At 38.0% G+C, this 23,766-nt stretch overlaps 1 protein-coding gene across 1 annotated transcript in view; it reads left to right on the top strand.

Moving 5' to 3' along the window:
• Nucleotides 1-18,660, top strand: part of ANKFN1 (ankyrin repeat and fibronectin type III domain containing 1) — a 54,653-nt gene extending 35,993 nt beyond the window's left edge. The window contains exons 11-17 of the mRNA XM_032199815.1: nt 2,632-2,847; nt 4,961-5,127; nt 6,537-6,687; nt 8,494-8,662; nt 12,119-12,285; nt 15,382-15,598; nt 17,810-18,660. Of these exons, the coding sequence (XP_032055706.1) occupies nt 2,632-2,847; nt 4,961-5,127; nt 6,537-6,687; nt 8,494-8,662; nt 12,119-12,285; nt 15,382-15,598; nt 17,810-18,606 (1,884 nt within the window). The 3' untranslated portion in view covers nt 18,607-18,660. The remainder of the gene's footprint in view (nt 1-2,631; nt 2,848-4,960; nt 5,128-6,536; nt 6,688-8,493; nt 8,663-12,118; nt 12,286-15,381; nt 15,599-17,809) is intronic.
• Nucleotides 18,661-23,766: the final 5,106 nt, after the last annotated feature.

The following is a 23,766-nucleotide window of genomic DNA, read 5'->3' as shown; positions in this document are numbered from 1 at the left end:
CAGAAAATGTATATCCAGACCTCATTCTACTACCTTTTGTTTGAATGAAGTCACCAAAGCTGCCCAGAAAACTCTGTGGTGCAGTCATGGAATTAATGAAGATCTTCATATTGCTTGGCTCATGTGTCAGCCATGCAGCCATCCCTCTTATTGCCAGTCTATGCAATAAGCTAGATTTTATAGCAGCTGTGAGAGCCAGATACTTTGTGGCCATTATTAAGAATATCCGTGTGGGGTTTGTTTTACATCTTTTGGCAAAGTAAGCTGTACAGGAGAGTAGCCTTCCTGGGCAACCACCTGTCTTGATTGATTTCCCCAAAGTATCCCGAAATATGTGGAATGCCAGTCTGCTGTACCTTTATTGAAGGACCACCTGTGTTAAGCAGCAGCTGCTTGTCAGTCCTTTGAGCTCTCACTGGAGACAGTTTTAACTATATCTGCTGAAAGGTCCCTCTGGTGTGGTTAGCTCAGCCTAGGTAGCACAGACTCCTTTGGTTAGCTCAGTTTCTTTCCCTCTGTGTAGGCTGCCTGTAACAGAGCATTGTTAGTATGCACAGACTGCACTTTGAGATAACCAAGATTCCTAGTACTTTGCATTATTATTTGCTACCGGAGATGTTAAGAGCAGAGCTTGAAGCACAGAGATACAGCAAATGTGCCCATGTGGTATATTGCTCTGCTGAATTTGTGGCAAATTTACTGTCCTTATCGTTTGTTCTGTTAGTTTGGTCCCCTGATGAACACAGGGATTGTCACCGACCTGCCAACCTTTAACAATGTGTGGCCTAATGGGATCCACCAATGGAAGGATCTCAATAAAATTTATGTGGTTGAATACATTTTATTGAGGCAGTTAACAGTCTGACTCCACAGGAATTTAGGACAGAATGGAAAAGATCAGTGATAATACAGCTGCTAAGGGACTAGATCAGTGGATTCAAAGACAACAGGGACTGTAATTTTCCTGCTGTTACCACTTGACAACTAAGCAACCAAAACACAAGCGATGGGATGCCAAGCTAAGCAGACACAAAACTTTTTTAGTATATGAGTAGGTGTCCCCATTCTTTTTTCTGGACTGTCATTCAGAATACAGTCATCAATGACAGCAAAGATCTATTTGCCCCCATCTAGGCACTATCTTATATTGCAGTAATTAAATTAACATCACAACTAGATGGCTAAATATCTACCTGCAATGATTTGTCCCATCCGTGGACACATGAATTAATACAAAATGTATAGCCAAACCACCCAGTGTTACTCAGCTATAGAGGCTAACCTCAACAGGCAGTTAAGAAAAAGAGGATGTGGTATATAGACATCAACAGTGTGCTCTGGAGAGGGATGCATAAAGCTAAAGTAGCTAAGTTATGCTGCATAAAGGGCAATCACTGTGCCCCACTGTGTTATAACCTAGAAGTTATAAATAATTTAACTATTAAGTTTATAAGCAAATATTGTCTGCTAAGTACAGATAAATAAATTCAGGATAATCTATCAGTTTACAATGTCATAAAGTTACAGCACTTCCCTAAATGTACAGTGTGCTACATTGTGAATTCAGGTTCTCATTTTAAACAACCCCCATCCCTATCCAGCTTACTGTAGATCTCTTGAAAAGTCCTGAAGTAATGAGCATATTTTAAATGTTAGGCATTTTTCTTTAAGACATCTGGGAATCTCTTCAGTGGCTGGTCACTGGATTGAGTGTGTTTGCACCTATAAGCAGATGCCTTACTGTGTGAGGAAAGGGATTTTGACCAAAATATGTATTTTATGTGGAGTCTTTTAAAATTACTTTTCTTTAATCCTCACATATTTTCCTGGAGAGCTTTGCCTTGGTAGTTTGTTAGATTCTGCTGGTTTGTCTAGCACATTCTTGGTATCTGAAATAAGAGAAAAAGAGTCCGTGTCTCTTCAAATTCCTTTGTGTTCCTTCATAAACACACCCCACAGTTCAGCTCCAAAATTATTTACATTCAATGCAGTCATGAGTGCCTCTTCCTTTGTTGCTGAAAATAATATTTTTTAAACAGAGAGCAGAAAATGGAGATGATAGTTAATGACCCTACCAGAAAACATTTGAAGTCTCCAAAATGGATGATGTAGGCATAGAAGAAGAATTTTGTATCTCTGATATGCACTGCATCTCTCATTTGAGCATGCATCTAGCTCTTCAGTAAGCTGAAACCAGAAGGGCTTCATTGATACCAAAGGAATCAACACTAGACCAACACTGAGTGCTTTTGAAAACTGCATCCTTTATCTTTATATAACTGGGCACAAAGGGGAAGTATAGGTGAATTACTTTGCAGTGTGTCCTTCTACAAAGGTATCACATCATAGTAGTCTGTTTAATGTTCTCCATCAAATGCTGGACTAAACACTACTGGACCAAATACACTGGAAGATCCATAATTCAATCCACTAACACAACCTAGAGAAAAACTTTTCTTTCTGCCACTAAATGATGTGACTGTTGGGCAAAGGTTTAAGAAAGACTATGTGTCTAGTTTCTATTGAAGTCAACAGGTCTGACATCAGTGAGCACAAAATGAAGTTTCAAAAAATACCACCTTCCTGATATGTGATAAATAACATTCATTTTATAATTTTCTTCTTTTCTAGAATTTGCTGGGAACTCACAACCTAGGTAGAGTTTTTTATGAGCCAATCAAGGATCGACATGGCAACATACTGATAGTTACTATAAGAGAAGTGGAGAGTCTTTATTCATTTTTTAATGGCAAATGGATGCAGGTATCCAAACTACAAAGCCAGAGGAAATCCCTTTCAACTCCAGAGGAGCCAACAGCGTTAGACATTTTGCTTATAACAATCCAGGTAGTGCTTTGCTTCTCTTACTGTATGTTATTTGCTTTTGTAAAGCCTGTGCCAGAGCCCTGATTTTGGAAGAGTCTTGTAGAATTTTAGGCCTTAATCCAGTGCCCAATAAAACTAATGGCAAGGCTCCCATTGAAAGTAAAGACTTATATTACTTCCAAAGGGGCTGGGATCAGATCCTTAATATGTAAAATATCCATGAGATTCTAAAGAAATTACTTCAAAGTCCTAGCAAAGAATGGTACAGTTTCTATCAGTTTCGGGAAGCCATGCTATAGCATTCCTTAGCAAGGGATATAAAAACCTTTAAAATTCTCTGTGATGTTCTTAAGCACCTATGCAGACACTTAAAATTTCTACACTCCATAAGATTTTTCCATTCAAACCTTAACGCTAAATCTATGTTTAAAACCTTACTGTTCTACTTAATAAACTTGTTCTGTGGGGTTCAGAGTTCCTTGGAGCCTGGTATAGTTGCTAAAAAATTCTTTACTGACCATAGCTCTCCTTTAATTTCTATATAACATGCCCCCATACTTCACATTTAGAACAATACTGAGGTAAGGAATGATCCTAGAGGGTGTTTAGCATTATCATTTCAGTTAACATCATTGAGAGCCATGGGTTTTCAGCCCTTCAAGAGTCAGGGTATTTGTAAACTCTTAGTTCAAAGTAAGACTAACATATGTTTTCTGTAGGTAACAGCAACTAATTTCTCACAAAATATCTGTAGCCAGCCTCCCTCTTCTCTACAACTGAGTGGTGTAGTTACCCAAAATATTACAAGACAAATTATTGTCTTACTCCCATCTTTTCTAACCTCAGCTAGACAATGACTACTGTGGTTAATTTTTGAGTTTGAGGCACTTTCTTGGGCAGAGACTGTGCTTTTGGTACCGGAAACTGACAGGCAATCAAAATATGCATTACCGGGTTTTAGGAACGTTAAAAAATTTCCAAAAGACAATAAAACTTACCTGATCTATGTTAGATTTTCTGTATTAAAATGTGTTAAAGGTGTAGAAAAATGTCAATCTGGGCAAAAGTTTTATATTAGGAAACCCAAAATACAGGCCTGATCAGATTTCCACAGAGATCCTAGTGGAAAAAATGTTCCCCTAATGGTTTACACATTCCTATCTAATGCCCACCCTTTCTTGTATTACTTGTTTAATCATCGAATGGATATTTTGCTCATGAAGTGCTTGTGAAAATGAGGGTCTAATTGCATTGGTCAGAGCCAAGCATAGCACTGGCAGATAATTTGATGGTTCCAAGAGTAAAGGCGTATGGCCAGGTGTCTTAATCCTCACCCACTGCAGAGGCGCACATTTCTAGGATGGCAGCAGACATCATTTTTTTTACAAGTGCTTCTTGGGGACTGCTATACATAGCCTTAAAAACTTCTCCTGCCTTGAGCAAATACACCATCAGTATTAATTCTTTCTAAGCTCTATTTGTTGATGAAAATATTTGTTCACAAAACAGAGCCGTTAATTTAACTTTGCAGACCACCAACTCCTATAATTACAGAGATCTTCCTGTTGATAGCAGGTGATACAGAACGGGTTTTCAAGAGATTTAGGTGGTGACTCTACATGCATTTCGGTGACAGTACTGCTTTATGCAGCCTCTCTGTCCCACCTTTCCCAGCAGACAGCTTGTCCCCAATGCCACTCTGCTCCATCTGTGCTAGTTACAAACCAGAAGTGAACCAGGGAGCTGACCTGGCTGAAAAACAACTGCTTCTTTTCCTGAAACAGTTCCCTGACCCAGCTCACTGTTGAAATGGTTAGACAAGAGGTGGGTGCTGTTTAAGCTAGTTTAAATCCAACAGTTGAAGAAGGTTGAGGTCTCAGTTTTTAATGCCTGCTAGTGCCTCAAAGAGCTTTAGGAACCTGTGTATGGTTTTGAGCAGGAAGTTGCATCCAAACTACCAGAGATTATTTATATACTTAACCATGTGCTTAAATGCTTTGTGAACTGGGAGCACTGTTGAAACAAGAAGACAGCTATAAAAGCATTTGTTGCTTTTTGATCCCAAACTCTTCCTCTTATGTGGAAAAAAAAATAAAGATGTTATTCATATGTAGGACTGTTTCCCTTAAAACAGGACATACTTTCCTATCACAAACGAAGTCAGCAACGCCTTCCTTCTGGCTTGTATCTGGGTTACCTTAAACTCTGCAGTTCTGTGGATCAAATCAAAGTTCTCGTGTTGCAGAAGTTGCCTAATGTCCTGTGTCATGTCAAAATCCGAGACAACGGCAATGTCTCCAAGTAAGTGAATATACACGTATTTACATGCATATATTTAGAGAGAGAACATTTAAGTCTAATGCAATTTTACCGTTGGAGAATTGTAGCTGCCAGCAGACTGTGGCTCAGGTGTGTACAATAGAGATCAGTGCTGAACTAAGCAGGTGCACCTGTGTGTTTCCAGCAATTCTGAAGGCCTATCCAGAAAAGATACATATGAGCCCGTTAGTTTCTAAGGGTAGTATTCTGTGGTTGCTCGCATTTTGCACAGTGGTAATGATCTTCTATATGTCTTTTGGGAAGATCGTAGCCTGCAGCCCTGATTCAGCTTCCAGTGAATTCAGTGAAGTTATTTTTCCCTGACCAAGGGGTATTGGTGTTGGTGATTCTTCAGTGTATTCTTTCATGTAATATCTGTTTTCTCACTAACACACAGCAAACATACAGCCTATTTAGACAAATGCTGTCAGCCATTGAACTACTGTGCACCAGAAAACACATTTTCCATTTGTCCACTGCTTTCTTTATCTATTGGGCAAGTGCAGGTATTTCCAGTGCCTAGTCCCTGCTGAGTGGGCAACACATTTTATTTGCCTCCCCCCCATCTTTTTTTGTGGATATTTTTAATCCCATACCATTTCAGCAACCAGCTGAGAATTTTGCATGATTCAAAGAGGAACTGGATATCTATATGGATAACAAGGATATCCAGAATGTAGAAGTTAATACTAACAAAAATTTTGGAAGGAATATGAAACCTACTGTTTCAGGGTTTATAACAATGTCTGACTCTTGAGTTTAAGATCAGATCTTTATTTGGGAGCAGATTGTTCCACATATATTACTCATCTTGCAGTGGGGTTTCTTGTACTTTTTTTTCTTGAACGTTCAGTGCTGGATGCCTTTCAAGTTTGAATAGTGCAGGGTGAATTAAGGATTTGGTCTTAAAAAGATGATCCGTATGTTTATCAGGTCTAAAATGGCTATATGTCAAGCAAAACAAAACAAAACCAGGAAGTTTTTTGGCTCCAGTGGGTACAAGAGAGTTTGCCACAGAAACTAAACCTGCTAACTGTCACTGTTGACATTTTCTATTCATGTGTTTTATGGTTTTTGTTTTTGTTTTTAATATTATAGTAGATATGGAATAAAATATGTGGAAAAGAAAACCTGGAGTGAGAAGTCTTAGTGAAATATTTCAAAGGCAGTTTGACTTTCAGATGTTAGAAAGGAATGTTCAGCCTGATGTACATGTGCTAGAAAAATTAAACTTTTCTTACATTTTTAACCACAAACAATCAGGATTGCACAATTTTAGAGTGTTTTGCTATATGAGGATTAAACTATCAACAGATCCCACATACACTGAATTCCTGCTTGTGCACTGAACTTTTGTTATATTTCTAATTTTAACTCAACTCAACATACAGAGATGAGTGGGAATGGATCCAAACACTTTCTGGCTCAGAATCTGTGGAAAGTATGGATCATACTTCAGACTGCCCTACTCAATTGTTCTTGTATGAGCTCCAGATGGCAGTGAAAGCTCTCCTTAAACAGATCAATCTACCTCTGCATCAGGTATTTTCCTTTGTGGTATTTATCATCCTTTTAAAAACTGATTCTTAAGAGCACAACTAAAAACTACAAACAGTGTAACATTGAAGTAGGAATTAAATGTTAAGGTTGCAAGAAAAGAAAAGCAGAGAAGCTTTCTATCCAATTACCCTAGCTGAGGGAGAAAAACACCTTCAAGTAAACAATTATTTTCCCAGATATTTGAACATATAAGGATTAAGAGACTACTTTTAAAAAGCTTCTATTTTTGCATCTGTTAGCATATTTGTGCAACTTTGGGCAGGTGCAAATACACACTTTCTCATGAAACTCTAGTAGCTGTGAGCACCTTCACCCAGCTGGCAAAGAAAGACAGGTATTTTCCCAGTGAAGCATGGCAATTGACTGTTCCTTTGGATGTAATACTGAAGGTGAAAGGCCTGCTGAAGACACAGCACTTTGCAATTCTTTCACACACACATAAACATAAGTCTTCTAAAACACATAGCTCCAGATTTCCAGATTGCTGTGGGTGAGGAGAGGTATCTGGCTTCTGGCTTTACATTTAGGTACAATAAATGCATATGTGAATAAATAAAGAAGTCAGGGAGGATAATCTATGATGTGAAAGATCCATGAAAAAATAAGCTAAGGAGTTTGTTTCTTGTTTACATGAATTCCATTTTATTTTGGTCTACAAGGGTAAAGAGGTCTTACAGTAGAAGTAAATCATCTTTATATTTCACTTCAAGATCTGTTTGTGCAGCTAGAAAGATGTGGCCTTAAAATAAATGAATCTGGTTCTACATTTCTTGATTTTGAAAGGTTTAGGCTTTACTTTTAAAAAGGAATCCATCAGTGCTGCACCTTCTAGCCTAAGAAGAGCCAAGATTCAAGTAAATCCAAAATTAAGACAGATGGTGTGCTGCCTTGTGGTCAGTCAGTAATTCAATAGGGTTCTGTACAGGTCTCTATGCTAGTGTATTTTCTTGGATGTTATAGCTTTTGTGCATCTCTCTCTCTTTTTTTTTTTCTTTTTTTTTTTTCTTTTTTTTTTTTTAAGCTAGGTACTAAAGTACTGAAATCAATGTGCAATTTGTTCCTTAGGCTACAGTTCTGCCAAGCATTTAAGTTTATCTATTGTGCATGAGGGATAGACATAAACATGGCCTTGCAGTTAAACAGTTATGTTTTGATGATTCAGGACCAAAATTCTTTGTTAATAAATTGAATTTACTTAGGTATTGATTTACTTAGGTATTTTTATCATTTTTGGGGTAAACAGAATCATGGACAGTGACACTGTTGGATACCCAGAGTAAAATGCAGTGCTGCACACAGCAGCTATACAGCAGCCTCAGGCCAAATCCTGTGTGTGCCATTTTCTCCTGCTGCAGCACTTGTTAAACCTTTTCAGTGCTATGTTGAGGGAGAGCTGCATATTTCTCTTAACCAACCCTAAATTGAATCTTAAAGGTTTTTAATTGAATCCATTTTCATGTTTTCACATAATTATGCAATCATAATCTTGAAAAGCACATGGCATGTGATCATTTTCTGCCTAATAAGAAACATAAATGTTGTTTTCAGGGGGGTTGTGCCTGTGTGTGTTGTTTTAATGTGGAACATTGCAGCTTTAAATCTTTATTTTATGTAGTGACATGAACCCACTTTTAGAGCCCCCCCCCCAAATATTTATGTTTTATAAAAATTCCGAGCTTGATGTTGTGCAAATTTTCTTTAATGTTTTATATCATTTGGGGTGTTGTTTATATAAGTGCCATGTTGTAATTCTCTCCTATTTCTTCCCCCGCGCGTGTCCCTCTACAGGCTAAGCACTTCCGTCTGTATACACAGGAGGTGTTGGAACTGGGTCACAATGTCTCCTTTCTTCTCCTGCTCCCCGCCTCAGACGACGTCTGCACTGCCCCAGGACAGAATAATCCTTACACCCCACACTCAGGATTTCTTAACCTCCCTCTTCAGATGTTTGAACTCGGTATAGTAGCTTGCTTCACCTAGAAATATTAACCCAGTCTCCTTATAATAAAATCACAAAGTTGTATCTGTTTTCCCCCTTGTCCCAGTGGAGAGTCAATAAATCACATGATGGCTTTGGCAACAACACTACCTATAACTGTGTACAAGTTATAGAGGGAGCAGAGCAGTTAAAGCATATACTGTAGCAATCGTTATTGAAATGCAAAGCATAGAGCAAAGCCCACAGTTATCCAGTATGTCTACAAGCTTATTTGGAAGACGATGTTCTTTAAAAAACAGAATAAAAAAATTTCAATATGGCAAGTTTGGAGTGTAAAAGCAGATGCAAAAAAGAACCATCCCTCTAAATTGTCACAAGAATAACCAGTTTTGAAGAGGAAGGTTTTTGCAGCTCCTGCTTACAGATAGTCCTACTCAAGGTCTGACTCCTTCACAACTTTGTGAAAGGTCTGAGTGGAGTTTCTGAGGTCAGGGTCATCTTCTTCCTTCTGATTTCTGAAAGAAAAAAAAATAAATGTGGGAGACTCAGTCCTATTGCTGTGGTGCAAGAAAAGCCTATTTTTGTGAAAAATGCTAAAGTACTGGCCTTGAATCTATTTCTTTAGGGAGCACATGCTGTGCAGTGCTCCTCCTGTTGAACTGCATTGCTGACTAGGTAAGAATCCTCCAAAACAGGGTTTTACAACTGTCTAACTGAAAGCAGAAGATGCTTCAGCTCTAAGCTCCTCTATTTCTCATTTCTTTCTCATTGGTCCACAGAGTAAAGAAAGGCTCCACATGAAAGCAGCCCACAAAGACTTCATAGTTCTTTTTAGAAAGAATATGATGAGTAAGGGGACTGCTGAGCCTTATGTATTAGTCTCCTCTGTTTCCTTCTGGCCTGTAAAACTGCTTGTCATTTCTTTACTCCGCCTTGGAGAAGAGAGAATGGTAAGAGCCAAAACTGATGGAGACAGTATACAAGGAGCCACTGCAGAATAGGTCTCTAGTGGCAACTCGGTCCTCAGTGATATATCTGTCTAGTGTTTATGTGATACCACTACCATCACCACCGTATTTGCTATACATCATTGCTGGGTGCTGGTAGAGTCACTGAGGGGGAATGGTAGCTGGAAATTAATGGAGGCTCTTTCAGCTAAAGCTGTGGTTCTGTAATCGTAGTAGATCTGTGACCTACCATCATCCAGCAGCCCATATTTGATTTGAATCAAGCAGAAACATATGATTGTGTTTATATCACATCAGCCAGAGCACACAAAGTGGTGCCCATGACAACTCTGGGTTTTTATCCTGGTTGTGGGAGGACAGATGACAGCTGAGCTGCCATAAAATTATGAGTGGTACAGACAGACAATACGTGAGCTGGTGTATAGTCTGCTGTGGCAAAGTTATCTCTTCAACAGAAAACTAACGTAATTGAACTCAAAGAGTTAGTTCAGTGCTTTGGGTCACATGGCTGTGGCATTTGATGTGGCTGTAGTGCCCTAATGCCAGATTTACTGTCTTCTTGACATGCAACTTTGAGGTCTACAGTTAAGACTCTGTGTATTCAGCATATTATTTCTCCCTATGAGAGGTGACTACTGCATTCACTGTGCAAATTAATGCACAAAGTATATTCATCTCTGGTGTAATTCATCTTTGTATTAGAGGTCTTGCAAACTATTTAACTCCCATCGTGTGGTACATAAACCATGGGCAGGAGCCATGCTCACTTCTGGAAGGTAGTTTTCACTGGGCTGACAAATCAAAAGACACCAAGTGAGATGATGTGGTGCTGATAAACATGCAACAAAGTAATCTCTAAAACATCAGTCTGGGTGCAGACCTCTCTGTTTAGCAATGTTGCTGCAGTGGGGAAGCAATTCATGTCAGAGAGAACAGTATGGAAAGCTGAATTTTACCTCTTTTTTTTTTTTTTTTTTTAAAGTAAGCAGTCATCTGGCCAAAGGCAGATGACATTTTCTATATGACTTATTATATATGTATCCCTGATGTTCTATAAAGTGACTGTGATTCACATCTCAAATATTAGAAGCTTCCATTCCCCATTAGCTGGTGGCTACCAACTATATAATTGCATAACCACAAAAGACTATGTTGAAGTAACATTTGTTAAAGTAACATTAAAGGGTCTGACTTAAAACCACAAAGGCTAGAAACTTCAGCACTGAAGCTGAAACCGCGGCTGTAATTCACTCAAGAGTCCACCACATATGGCATATATACTGTAAGACCACACACTATTCAGACTAGATCCCTGCAATATCTAGGCATCACTGGGAAACCAGAAGGTAGAATTCTTTCTCCAACTCTCTCTCTCTCTCTTTTTTTTTTTTTTTTTTTTTTTTGGTGGGATTTCTGTGTTCAGATTAGGCCTTTATTGTTACATTAATCATGGTTCTGTGATCAGATTTCTTATTTTGAGAAATTCTTGATTTTTCTTATGTTGTTTGCAAGGAATAAATAGACCTGGGGCACTGCTTTTATTTCTGTTTTAATATTTGTGATAAGAAGAATGTATGCATTTTGTGTTTGAAACACCATGAAAAATATCAAGCCCCAATCCAGAAAAGTAGCAGTATTAATCCAGCTGCCATTCACTGCTATAACAAGATCATGCTGTATGCTTGCAATGAATGGGGAAGTATTTCTGAAAACTTGCTCTCCCTCAGCAAGATTCATATGTCTATACTGCAGTTTGCAGAGGTAACTGGCAAGTTCTGATTGAACAAATGCAGGTTCTGGACCAATACAGCTTTAAAAGGCCAGGTAACTTAACATTTGTGAAGCTCCGTGGCTTCATAGCTGTTCTGTCCCTTAGCTCTTTCACAGATAGCTCACATAGCTCTTTGCTACTTAGCTTTCTGTATTACTCTTTTGCACAAGAATTCAGAGGATGCTATGCGATAACACCTATCCAAGTTATAATTGTTTCACTCAAACTGTGATACCACTGAAATGCTTTTAATGCTGTCATTTACATTTGAGTTACTGATTTATGTTAGCCTAGACCAAAAGAAGGTTATCACCTTCCAAAACAATATTTTCATTCTGAAACACTCAATTGAAAAACAAGCAAACAAACAAAAAGGTGGGTTCCGTTTTACAATCATGTTTGCTTGATGAAAGAAATGATGAGCCTCAGAAAAAACAGCTTTTCTGATTTAAGCTATCATGGGCAACATAGCCTCTGCAGCTGCATACTAAGAGCCTGATTATCCCTTCACATAGATATAAATTAGAAATGACTCTTTTGAAATCAATGAAGTAACAGAGTAAGTCCAGTGTAAATGAGAGGAGAATTAGAGCCTGTGTTATTTATTTCTAGCTTAAAGTAACTCATCCAGAGAGTTAGTAATTACATTTAATAAAATGTGTGTTCTGAAAGCTAAGGATTTCATATTTCATAACCAGAATATAAGTGTTTCCTTTGCACTTGGTCTTTTCACAGTTCATTTTTGCTGTTACAAGGAAAAATTTATAAGCCTGTATTGCCGCCTTTCTGCTGTCATAGAGCTGGACTCTCTGAAAACCCAGCAATCCCTAAGGGAAGCAATTTCAGACAGTGAAGTCGCTGCAGCCAAACAAAGACACCAGCAAGTTATAGACTACATACAGGTAATAGTCTGTTTCTGACTATTCCAATGAGATTTTAAGGTGGCTTTCTTAAAAATTGCATAAGGCTGTAATTTGAAATCTAAATGGAGAATTATTTACAGACATCATAAAAAAGAGCAGTTGTATCAAAAGTGCAATTCTACTTTTATGAAATTCAAGCCCAGAACATGATTTTCTTAGTTGTTGCTTTTATACAAGGATTTTTACGGGTAAAATCAAATGACAGTCATACTAGACTGTTATACAGAACTATGTCAGTCTGCTTGTAAAACTCACTCTCATCTAATGCAAGGTAAACTAGTGCCTGGCTAGTACATGGCATTCATTTGGGTAATAGTTTTTCTCTGTCTTAGGGGACTGAAGATATTTTTCACCACAATAAATTGCCAATTAAAAAAAATAAAAATGAAAATTCATCTTAGGTTGCAGAAAAAATCTTTATCAACATTATCAGAGGGAAGAAAGCAGCTCTGTGTTAAAGATGGCAAGCTAACCCTGGAAGCATTCGTACGTCTGTCCAGCACAGAAATACTGTCTCAGTCCCCCAGTTATCTGGCTTGCTACAAGTGAGGTGCAGATCAGTTTACAGCTCTATATTCTTAATATACAAGCAACTTTCTTTTGGAATAGGGGCCAAGATAACCACTTATTGATAACACGTTTGGCCCTCCATAATTATGAACAAGATGATAATATTTCTGTTCCTCCTTTTTCTGAATTCATATTGCCTCTGTCTTACCTACTTTAGAGCTGTTGCTAACCTGCTGGGGAGCAGAGAGAAATATACCATTGTGCTTGCACATCCCCACTGTCTCCACCCTTCTTATCTTCCTATTCTCACACCTAGAAAATCTGGTTTCTCCCCAGCGTGCAGGAGCATCTGGGAAATTTTTACTCTTCACATCAAAAATAAATGTATGTACATATACACTGCATAGACAGTCCTATGTTCCTTTTCTCTGGTGTCTGAGTCACATATATACGCTGGGAAAATACGGGAGAATATTTTAAACTTCAGTGTTTTGTGCTGAATTATTGTGACAGTGTATTAGCCTTGTCAGGTTTCCTCTCAAATGAAAACCAGCTGTATTCCACCTATTGGCAAAAATATCTCAGCCCACCACATACCGCAATCTTCAGTGGTGACCACAAAACCGCGAGAGCAGTTGTGTGATCCTAGATCTAAGACAGTGTTGAAGTTACTACACAAACCAAACATTGTAAAGAGCAAGGGAGTCTATATAAATGCAGTTCTGAAAAGGAGTCAGAGGGCGACTAAAAAGTTTTTTTAAAAACAACAACAACAAAAAGCAGGTAAGAAGCAGATAAGATAATCAGTATCTTTACCAGAATGTTAGTCAGCAACACAAGAAATTTGCAATGACTGAAACTAAAATTGAAGTTAAACTGCAATTTACAGGGCGTAATGCTTCAAATGTTCCTAAATTATTTAAGAACCACACTTCATTAAAATGACTGGTTCATTGTACTTTAAGATACTACAGAGTGGCATCAGGGAGAGAACCAACAAGATTTACATTTTCATAAACTGGAAGCAGTATGATTTTGTTTGGAGTTGCAGGAGGATTACAGAAAGAAAATATAAGATCCCCAATATCAAATATGTGAGAAGTTTGCTAACTGGTCACACAATTGTATTTTATTCATGGAGCTACACTGAAGTCTTGAAATTAAAGCAGATAATGGATGAACCATTTGCTTTTCTTATTGGTATACATTCTGAGCCCAAATTAACTCACTGGCAAGGCTTGCACCAACATCATTGGAGCCAGGATTTCACCTCTACATAAAAATGGATGTACTAGGTTAAAATAGCTATCCAGTTATCCTATCTCTAACAGGGCTCTGCAAGAAATACCCTAGCTATTCTGGCTAATCTGCAGTATCCTTTGGCAAGAAACCTACAGTTTGAATATGCTTTTTGTGAAAAATTATCTCCAGCTAAGAGGATGTGCTGGAAAACTGGTCTTAGAATATATCAGTTTACAGTCTCCTTTTTTCATTGATCCCTCAGTTATTTCCCTTTTGATAATACTCACTGCACAAAGTACCACTCACTTTTGCCTGCCCATTTACTGACCCAAGGCTCTTTGCCCTTTACATTCTTGCAGAACATAGGCTGTGTAACTGCAAGGTAGTTTCCTACCTAAACACTGCAGTATTAATATGAAGGCTCACTGCTTTAAATGCAGAAGCTTCTGCAAGAAGAGAGGCACAGGGGAAGCTCTGGAAGAATACCGCAGCAGATGTATATTATATTCACAGCTTTATCTCATTCACTGATTGCAGCAACATTTACTCAGTTGTCAAAGATCTTGAATTGCCTGAAGAAATTGAAAGTCTTCATTATCAAAGACTCACAAGATGCACATTAAACAGCATCTTTGCATAGATACTTAACGCTGTATCCTGACATTGATTTAGGCACTTGTCTCTTATTGCCATCAACAGGCATGAGTTAGAACTGTCCTAGTATAGATTTATACTGTTAAAATGCATACAGGCTAAAAAGATAAGGGAACAGACGTGCAGTTTGTCTCACAGGTTTGCTGCAGCCCTTCACACATATACACATGCACATATATTCTTCTGTTCAAAAACACAGTTTGACGTGAGCATTCTGCTTTTGAACATAATCCTGGGTTCACAAGAATCCTTGAGACATCTTGATTTCATTCCAATACAGAAAAGAAAAAAGAAAAAAAAAAAAAAAGTAAGAAAAAAATGGCTACAAAATTAGTCAAACTTTATACTCCATCAAAAGATGGTTATTGTTTCTTTCTGTGTCAGAACTTAGGCCTAGATTCATCCCTCATAACTACAAGTTCTTAGCTGAGGTACCTAATTTAAAAGTCTGGTCCTATGCAGACCTTGCAGTTCTGAATGAGAAAAAACACCTAACCAAAGGCAGGTCAGACCATCTAAAATCAGAAGTCTCCTGTCAGGGAGCCTGCTTGTTTGCTGTCTGTTGGCAGTGACTACTCACCTGCTTAGGCACTTGAAACTACACACTTCCACAAAATTAATATACAGACTTAATTGTAGTTTTTCATCATTTCTTTTTTTCCTCAAAAGCAAATTGATGATATCTGGAGGGAAATGAGATGGATCACAGAAGCACTGCAGTATGCCAGATACAAGCAGCCAGCAGCTGGCCTACCAATAAAGAAGCTTGTGAATCTTTCAGAACATTCTCAAAAGAAAATCAGTTCAACCTCTTCACATCTAGATTGTCTTCCTTCACCACCCCCCTCACCTGAGGCTAGAAGCCAGAGGAGGAAAGCTGTGAGTGGTAAGAGAATTTTGTTTATTCATCAAACAAAATCTTTGAACTCACTTTTAATTATAACAGTTCTTGAATTTCATTTTATAAAAGGAGTATTTTTTCCAATACCTGCTAAGGTTATTTTAACAATCAATTTACCAATCATTTGCCACATACTATCTTGAGATCCTTTTACAGCCTTTACAATCTTTTTTTGTTGCTGTTTTTTTGCTTTCAGCTACTCAGAATAATTGTTCATCATCAGCCAACTTTGTCATTCCACTATTCCAGATCATTTAATGTTCTGTCACTGACTTTACCACAATTAGTAAAGTCCATCCATAGTGAAAACTGCCTATTCCATTTGTTGTCTTCAGCAACAATCTGCTATTAATATATGGAAGGGGCTTTCCCTCTTTCTCAATTACAGCTTCATTTCTTAAGAATCTTTGGTAAAGAACCTTCTCAAAAAGCTCTTCAGAGATGGAAGGATGCCTGCATATTAGTGCTTCTTACACTGTGCATATGTTCACAGTCTTACTAGATTGATGAGCTATAAATTACTAAACAAAAGCTACCAGTTCTTTGTCATCACTCACATATTTGTCTGTTCTTTACCACAGTTTCTAACAATTTGTCCAGAATCTAAGTCAAACTTTTCCATAATATCCATTTGTCATCTTCTGTTTCTGTGATAATATAGCCATTTTCTTTCCATGATTTGACTACTCTTCTGCTTTGGAGCAATTCTTTCTTATGTTCCTCTTGTTTTGTTTTAATAGAGCAAATTTTAGTGCCAGTGGTCCGGTTTGATTCAACAGCCATTTTCACATATCAGAATGCTCTCTGTGCTTTAGACAGGCACTTTAAAACACAAAATTACACAAATAAATACCTACTTCATTGGACATTATTGCTTCTCTGAAGAGCTGGAAAATTAAACTGATGAAAGAAATAGATCACAGTGAGTAAAAATGAAGCAAATTAAACAGTAGCACGTAATTTGCTAACAGAAGAAGGACTTTGGATAAAAATGAAAGCCCTTATTCTGCTGAGCTGTCTATAAGCAATGAATAAGTGAAACAGTAGAAACAAAAGCAATAGATGCTGCATTATACAACAACCATGACTGTTTTGGTAATAATAATTTGTTTTATTTTGTTTTATTTTGTTTTTTCAAATTGGCACTTTTTTACAGTTAAGAAAAAAATATAAGTCTACTCTGATTAGACTAGGTTAAAAAAAAAAAAAAAAAAGAAAAAAAAGAAAGAAAGAAAGATAAAGAAAGAAACCCAAAGATTATTGTGCTTTGATTCTTTCCATTATGTGGTGGCGTTCTTTCTCAGCACCTTGTGCTGAATTTTCCCTGTATTACAGACCGTGAACACAGAATAATCCTTAGCTCTGGCACCATATAACCTACAGCATTATCTTGCCCTGCATGGGATTGATTCTTTATTGTTGCACTATACTGTAATTTACACTAGGTCAAAGTGAATAGCCAGCACTGTAGAAAATCCACAGGTTTTTTCTTTGGATCTATTAAAACTACCCACAGCTACGGAGCATCAATCTGTTCTATCACATATGCCACTACTTATTATGTTATTGATCTTTCAGTAGCCAAAGGACAGAAGAGATTTCAATGCCAGTGTGAGTTTTTTTCAACAAATTCACATTTGAATTGCGTGTGTCTGTTTTGGACTTGAACATACATAATTAAGCCAACAGGGAAAAAGGTAGTTTTGCTCATCTACCTCTATGCCTTGCCTCAAGCTTCTGGTACATAAATGCACTTGCATCCTACTCACAGTTAGAGAGGTATCAATCTGCAGTAACTCAACCAACACCTTTAATAAAACCAGAACCTGGATTAGATTTTCTTTGTCTCCTAAATAGCCATCTCTATGAAATTTGGTGAAGATAAGGTAAAAGAAAACAGTTCCTTTCAGAACTTAATCCCAATTCAAATTCAAATTCTTTCCTCTGTTTAGTTGAATAAATGAATCCTCTCTGCTTTTCTTAATTCTGCCACCACCTCTGTAACACATCTTTAAAAACTCCCTGACTACTGTCTTTTCTGTCATCTAGGCCCATACAAAATTCTGCAGAGGAAACAAATGTATGTTTTCAGGATTGTAGATATTATTCTGAATTAAGAAAACAAATACATAAATGACAGGTAAGCAGTTTTTCTCTTGTGCTCGTCTTCTTAATGTTAATGAGTTCTTTTTGCAGATTCCCAGCCCTGCTCAGATGAAGAAGGCTGCTCTGAAGTATTCCTTCCAACTGACAGTGACTATGATTCCAGTGATGCATTAAGCCCCAGAGAATTAGACTTGATTTACTCCTCCTCACATGACATATCCCAGCAGGCAGGCAGTGGCCTGGGTGGTAGCGCACCTGATGTTCTACAAGTCCACGACATGAAGCCTTGCCTAACATTGAAAGAAGGCCTGACAGAATGTAGTGCCTTTGATACTAATGCTGAACATTGCACAGAGTATATGAGCAATCTAACAATGTCAGGGAATACATCAAAAAGCATAGACAAGTCCTCTAGCTCCAAGCAGCCACTGAGCTTTTTAGGGAAAAAAAAGCTAGGGAAACATCAACATTACAACTACTTCAGCAGGCATCATCGTTGGCTGCGTGTGCACAGTGAGACACAGTCTGCCTCTTTGTCTGAAGGCGTGTATACTCAGCATCTCATGAGATCTTCAGATTTATCTCAAGAACCTACCTCCAGTGAGCAGTTACAGATTCCCATTGATGGATCTCGGAGCGCTTTCTTACCTCATGCATCCAGCCTTCCAGAAGATGGGAAAGGCAAGTATGAGGAATCAAGGCAGAATGTCCATAGGATATATGTGGAACCTTATAAAACAACACTTCTGAGTGAAGAGGACAATTCCTGGGGAGTGAGCATGCAATCTGTAGAACATAAGGATGTGCACAATGCTATGCAACAGAAAATGGATCCAGACGATCAGTTGGGTTCTGCTGTCTCTGAAGTATTCAGCAGCACACTTTAACCCCAGATTTCTACATTGCTTCCCATTGTTCCACAAGGAGATACTGAGCATCATACAAATAGGGCCATACTTTGAAAATCACTTGTAAAAATCCAGCTTCTGCAAATGGCAACTTGTGTCACTTTAAAGAATCCTAATCATTTGACTTCATCACCAGATATCTGGTGTTACAGCGGTGTCTGTCACGATGCAAGCATTATTATTTGCATTGGCAGTTTTGCAGGTCGGGTCCTGTCACCACATAACAGAACACTTCGTGGATGCAAATCTAGTAATCAGTTTTTGCAGTTCTCTCGATTTTCACCTATCTCCAAGCATGTAAAATTTTAAGCACGAGTGGTTCTGACTGCAATGTAGCAGACTCTGTAACATCGTTGGTGTGCTCATGTTAGGACTGTGTCCTAATATTCTATTAACGTGTTTTCCACCATTTCGTATATTTTTTCTATTTCTCAGCCCTCCTGAATATATATAGATTGCATGTGACTAAAGTGTTAACTGGTCTAGTAATACAATCATCCCAGAGTTTCTAGCCAGTTACAGAGAAGTGAAAATTCAAAAGTTATCACTGACATTGCATGCACCATCTCTGAACACTGCCAGAGCCTGATATAATAATTATCACACGGTCTGAGGAGTGGGCATTTTTTTTAATTTTTATCTTTTTCCTCAGGAGCTCAGATTTAAAATAAGGTGGCAGGCTATTTTAAAGGCTTAAAAGGCAGTCAACCTTTGAGGTCAAGAATAGACAGAATGAAGCTGAGCTCTGAATGAATAACATGCATGGTCTATGTAAGATCAAAGTGAAGGGTGGTCTTTTCTGCTTCCCACCACACAAGAGTACATTTCTTTATGTTGCAGGCACTCTCAGGCAGACATTAGAAATAAATGTACTTACTTTTGGTCCTGAATATTCAATGTATATTCAGGGGTATTTGATCACTATGTCTGAAATTTGTATATTCTGGCAATTCCAGTTAGGGAAATTTGGGTGCAGTTTGAATCTAAAATTTTTTATTTGTGCAACTGATAAATATTAATATCATAAGCAGGGTAGGAGATGGTGTTTTAGTACTCCATGTTTGTTTAGAGGCAGATCGCAATGAGTCACGATTTTGTCCTTTGCAACTAGAATAAGATTTACAGTACCACAGAAGATGATCTCAAAAATGAATGAGAACCATAACATTTGAGTCACTGAGAAATGAACTAATGAAAAGAGAAACCCCAGCTGTTGCACAAGCTTTAATTTTTCTTAAACAGTTCTTGAAGTTTAATTTTATAGGCCACATTCCTGCTGGTTAAATTCCCTCACTCCATGTTTGTGCAGCCTTCTACCTTTCAATTTTTCAGCCTCCAGGTGGATACATTCTAAGGCCTCCAATAAAGAGATTTGAGTTAAATAGTTGAGTTTACAAGTCCTTGAGGTGAAGGTAAGGATTTGGGCCCATGATCTGTGGTCCTTATTAAAATAGCACTTCCATAACCCCAGCGCTATTAAAATCCCTGTGAACTCAATCCATAAATTCAAAAATAAATGTTATTCACTATTTCATGCTTGGTCAGTATGCAGAAGCCAAGAAGAGTCCTTGCAGTGATATAAGGGCAAAAACTTTCTATAAGGGATTTACATTTTTAAGTTCTCTTTCTTTGGGGAGAGGGAAGTTAACTTTTTGCACCAAAAATATTCATTACCTGATCCAATTCTCAGTGAGGATGGAAAGACTGCCGTTCACCTCCACAGGCTCTGAATGGGACCCATACTGAAAATTCCTGTGGGTGAGAAGATGGGGGGAGCAGAAGTGTCAGTGCCAACTTGCAGCTATAAGGACACACAGTGTGCATTTTATGCCACATGGAACTGCACGGGAAAAACCCAACTCACAAACCATAGCACCAAACAGTGATGTTTTACTGTCACTGAAGGCAGCAATAGCTTGTTACCTTAGATTATGTTCATTAGCAGAGGGCTCTTTACCAGGGAGAACCAGAGCTACGTTGTATTCAGAAGTCAAAATAATTTACATCGTTTTCTAGTATACAGCATCAAGCTCATGCTCCCCTAACCTGTTTAGCCTCTAAGCAAAACTGCCGTATAACTGTTTATTAAAGAATAAAAATAACAACATGCTGAGGCAATATGTTTTTGCAGAAGGTGAAGAGATAAAAGAAGATGTTCCTAAAATGAAACCCACCTTGCTTTGCTTTGGCTCTTCAGGAAAGAATAAAACAAAAAATACCACCGCCACCAACAAAACAAAAACAAAATAAAACAACAACAACAAAAAACAGTGAGGGCAAGAAGTAGTAAAATCTACAGCAGAAGAACTGGTACACACTGCTGGGTAGATAAGGATGTAAAAATCTGTTATCTACTCCTGGTGCTGGGCTTTTCCAGAAGTAGTCAAGTATCTAATAAAGAGCTGTTTTTTTTTACTGGCAGAAAGGGCTTGACCTTATCATAACTTTGCCTACCTGCAAGTGCTAAGACAGAATCTGAATCTAGGACTGTAAATGCCAGCCACAGTCTACACCATCTCAATTTTAACCTTGTTATATGGAAGTGGTGTTTATGTGATGTCCAATGAGGCATACTTCCTTTATTCTATCGAGGCTCTTCCAAAGCTTTAACAGTCAAACTAGTAAATGATAGTTCTGACTTTAAATACTTTTGTCTATAAAGTACTGAGTTATCTTTTGAGAGAAATATTTGTCTTTGTTCTAAATTGCTATTCCTGCCTATTCAGTGAGTCAGCGTAAAGCAGCTCCTTAAAAGAATAGTAATGAACACCCAGAGATAAATACATGTAGACAGTAAAAAGAGATGTCTTTCAAGCACTGTCATAATACTAATCATAACACTTCTGTGGTTCTCTTAGGAAGATCACTCTCATGTTTCACAAGCAACTACAGCAATTCAGAAGAATCCTGTGAAATTCAGCACTTTTATCCCCACTTCATAGAGGCACAGAAGGATTCAGTGACTGCTCTGAGTAGACCTCAGAGTAAAGGCTCAAAGTAAGGAATCGATTTAAAATTAAGAACCTAAACCATTGCTTTAATCACTAGGAATCCTCCCTCCAACTGGAGCTAGGGTCCCTCCCTGAGGATTCTTGCACAGACACAGGAAACACTGAGGCTCAGAGCCCAGAGCATACTAGAATTCTGTGAGTCAGCAAACAGCTCATTCAAATGAGTCTGTACCCACTTACGTCAGCTGAAGCTCAGCTGTAAAGTGGGTACTTAGGTTTTGCAAACTTCTGGATATGTGTCTTTCTTATTCTTACATTTTGGCACAGAGCTTTTGTCCTGTGTTTTTCAGGCAGTTTATATTCGCCTAGGCTGAACCCAGTCCCTCCTAATTTCTAGGCATGACTTGACTGGCCAGAAAAAAAACATAGCGCTTAAATATTATAACCCTTCAGAAAAGCAGTAGAACTATATCTCCTGTGGTCTGCAACATTCCTGTTTCTGCTGGTAGGAAGCTAGATATAGATAAACAGCAAGGTTTACACTAACAATTCTTTGTATATACAAAAAGGCAGACCACTTGTGGACAGTTTGCCTGAAGGTACCTGTGGCTAAAAAGCATTTATTTCCCATAGTTGCATGTGTTTTTGCTTTGCCTTTAGATATTAATAAACAATTTGATTTTCTATACAGTAAGGGCACACACAGAGAAATCTATAAATTAATACTTCATTGCTTAAGTATGCATATTTTTAAATACAGGCATTAAAGGGGGTGCAAAGGGATGTAATATTTTATCTTGAACATTTATGTTTAGAGTGTTTTGGAAAGAGATGGTGCATCTTTACATTTCGTATGGTATAAAGAAATGCATTAAGTTGCTGGTCAACTCTTTTAAGGTGTTCAAACACATGGCTCATGACTGTTACGTAAAACTTCAATACAGCCTTATTAACAACAAGGGTATAGTGTATTTGAAAATATGGTATACAACTTGGAAACTTACTCTGAATTTCTCTGAGGTGTTGAACTTTGCCATCAGCAAAAAGTATTTTTAGAAAAGGGGCCTTGAATTTTCAGACAACAGAGACTTCATCAAGGTAGGTCTCTGATTTTTCCACTACAGCAAAATACTAAATAGCTAGAATACTTTATTTTTAAATATAATTTATCTTCTGATTTCATGAGGGAGAATTCATAAGGCTAAATCATGCCCAGAAGTGCGAAGCAGAGCTGTTGGCCAGTATATTCTCTGCAAAAACTGAGAGCAACATTCCCCAAGGTGGGCTGAAAAGTTATACTCTGGAAATGTGCTCAGGCCAGTAGTTTGTCCCTCGTCTGTGCAGACAAAAACTATAGGCATCTCTTCTAAGTGTTTCCAAACTCATTAGGATTTTGTTAATTTTGTTGTTGATTTTACTGGACTTTAGAGCAGGCCCTGTGTACTCTTGGAAGCTGTGTAGATGCTACTAGCTTGGAGCTCTTACCCAGTTTACTGTCTCTCACACTGTGTTTTAAGGGTGTTGTAAGAGTCACGCTAGAATATTTTCCTCAGCCTTTTTGTATCACAGCGTCTTGGGCAAGATTTAGCCTTTAAACCAGTCATCCTATAGAAGGGTAAAGTGTTATTAAGCTTTCTGTGACTAGGCTACATAAAACCTCTTATTTTGTTGATCAAATAATAACAGATTTTTATGTTTATTAATTATTATTATTACTTTGAAAATTTACATGATCTAAAATAAGAAAAAGCGATTGGTGTAGCACTAACTGATCTACTTTCAAACTGTGAATTGTAGTAATTTATTAAGCAGATGTTAAGGTAAACATGCAGACTTTTTGTGTTTTACTTTATATAAAGGTCAGATTGGGCCCAATTCTGCTCTCATTGGACCTCATTCAAAGTTCTTTTGCACCAGTGTAAATCAAGAGTAGTTCCACTGAAGCTGAGTCAGGTATTCATCAACTTGTATAAATCAGCAGAGCTCCACTCACTCACAAGGCTGGCTCAATACCAGCCAAGGATCTGGATCAGTGGAGTCATCATAAAAACAACACAGTTACACTAGTGTAAAAAATGATACGTGTAAGGAAGACAAAAGGGTTTTTATCTCATGGAATATTCCCCTGGATGTCAAAGACACTGTTGTCTGAGAAGGGCTCAGAGAGCGAGCCCACCCTGCTGCTGTG

This window comes from Aythya fuligula, chromosome 18 (assembly GCF_009819795.1).
Source record: "Aythya fuligula isolate bAytFul2 chromosome 18, bAytFul2.pri, whole genome shotgun sequence".
NCBI lineage: Eukaryota > Metazoa > Chordata > Aves > Anseriformes > Anatidae > Aythya > Aythya fuligula.
The sequence above is the reverse complement of the archived record's forward strand: the minus strand, read 5'-3'. Positions and strand labels throughout refer to the sequence as shown.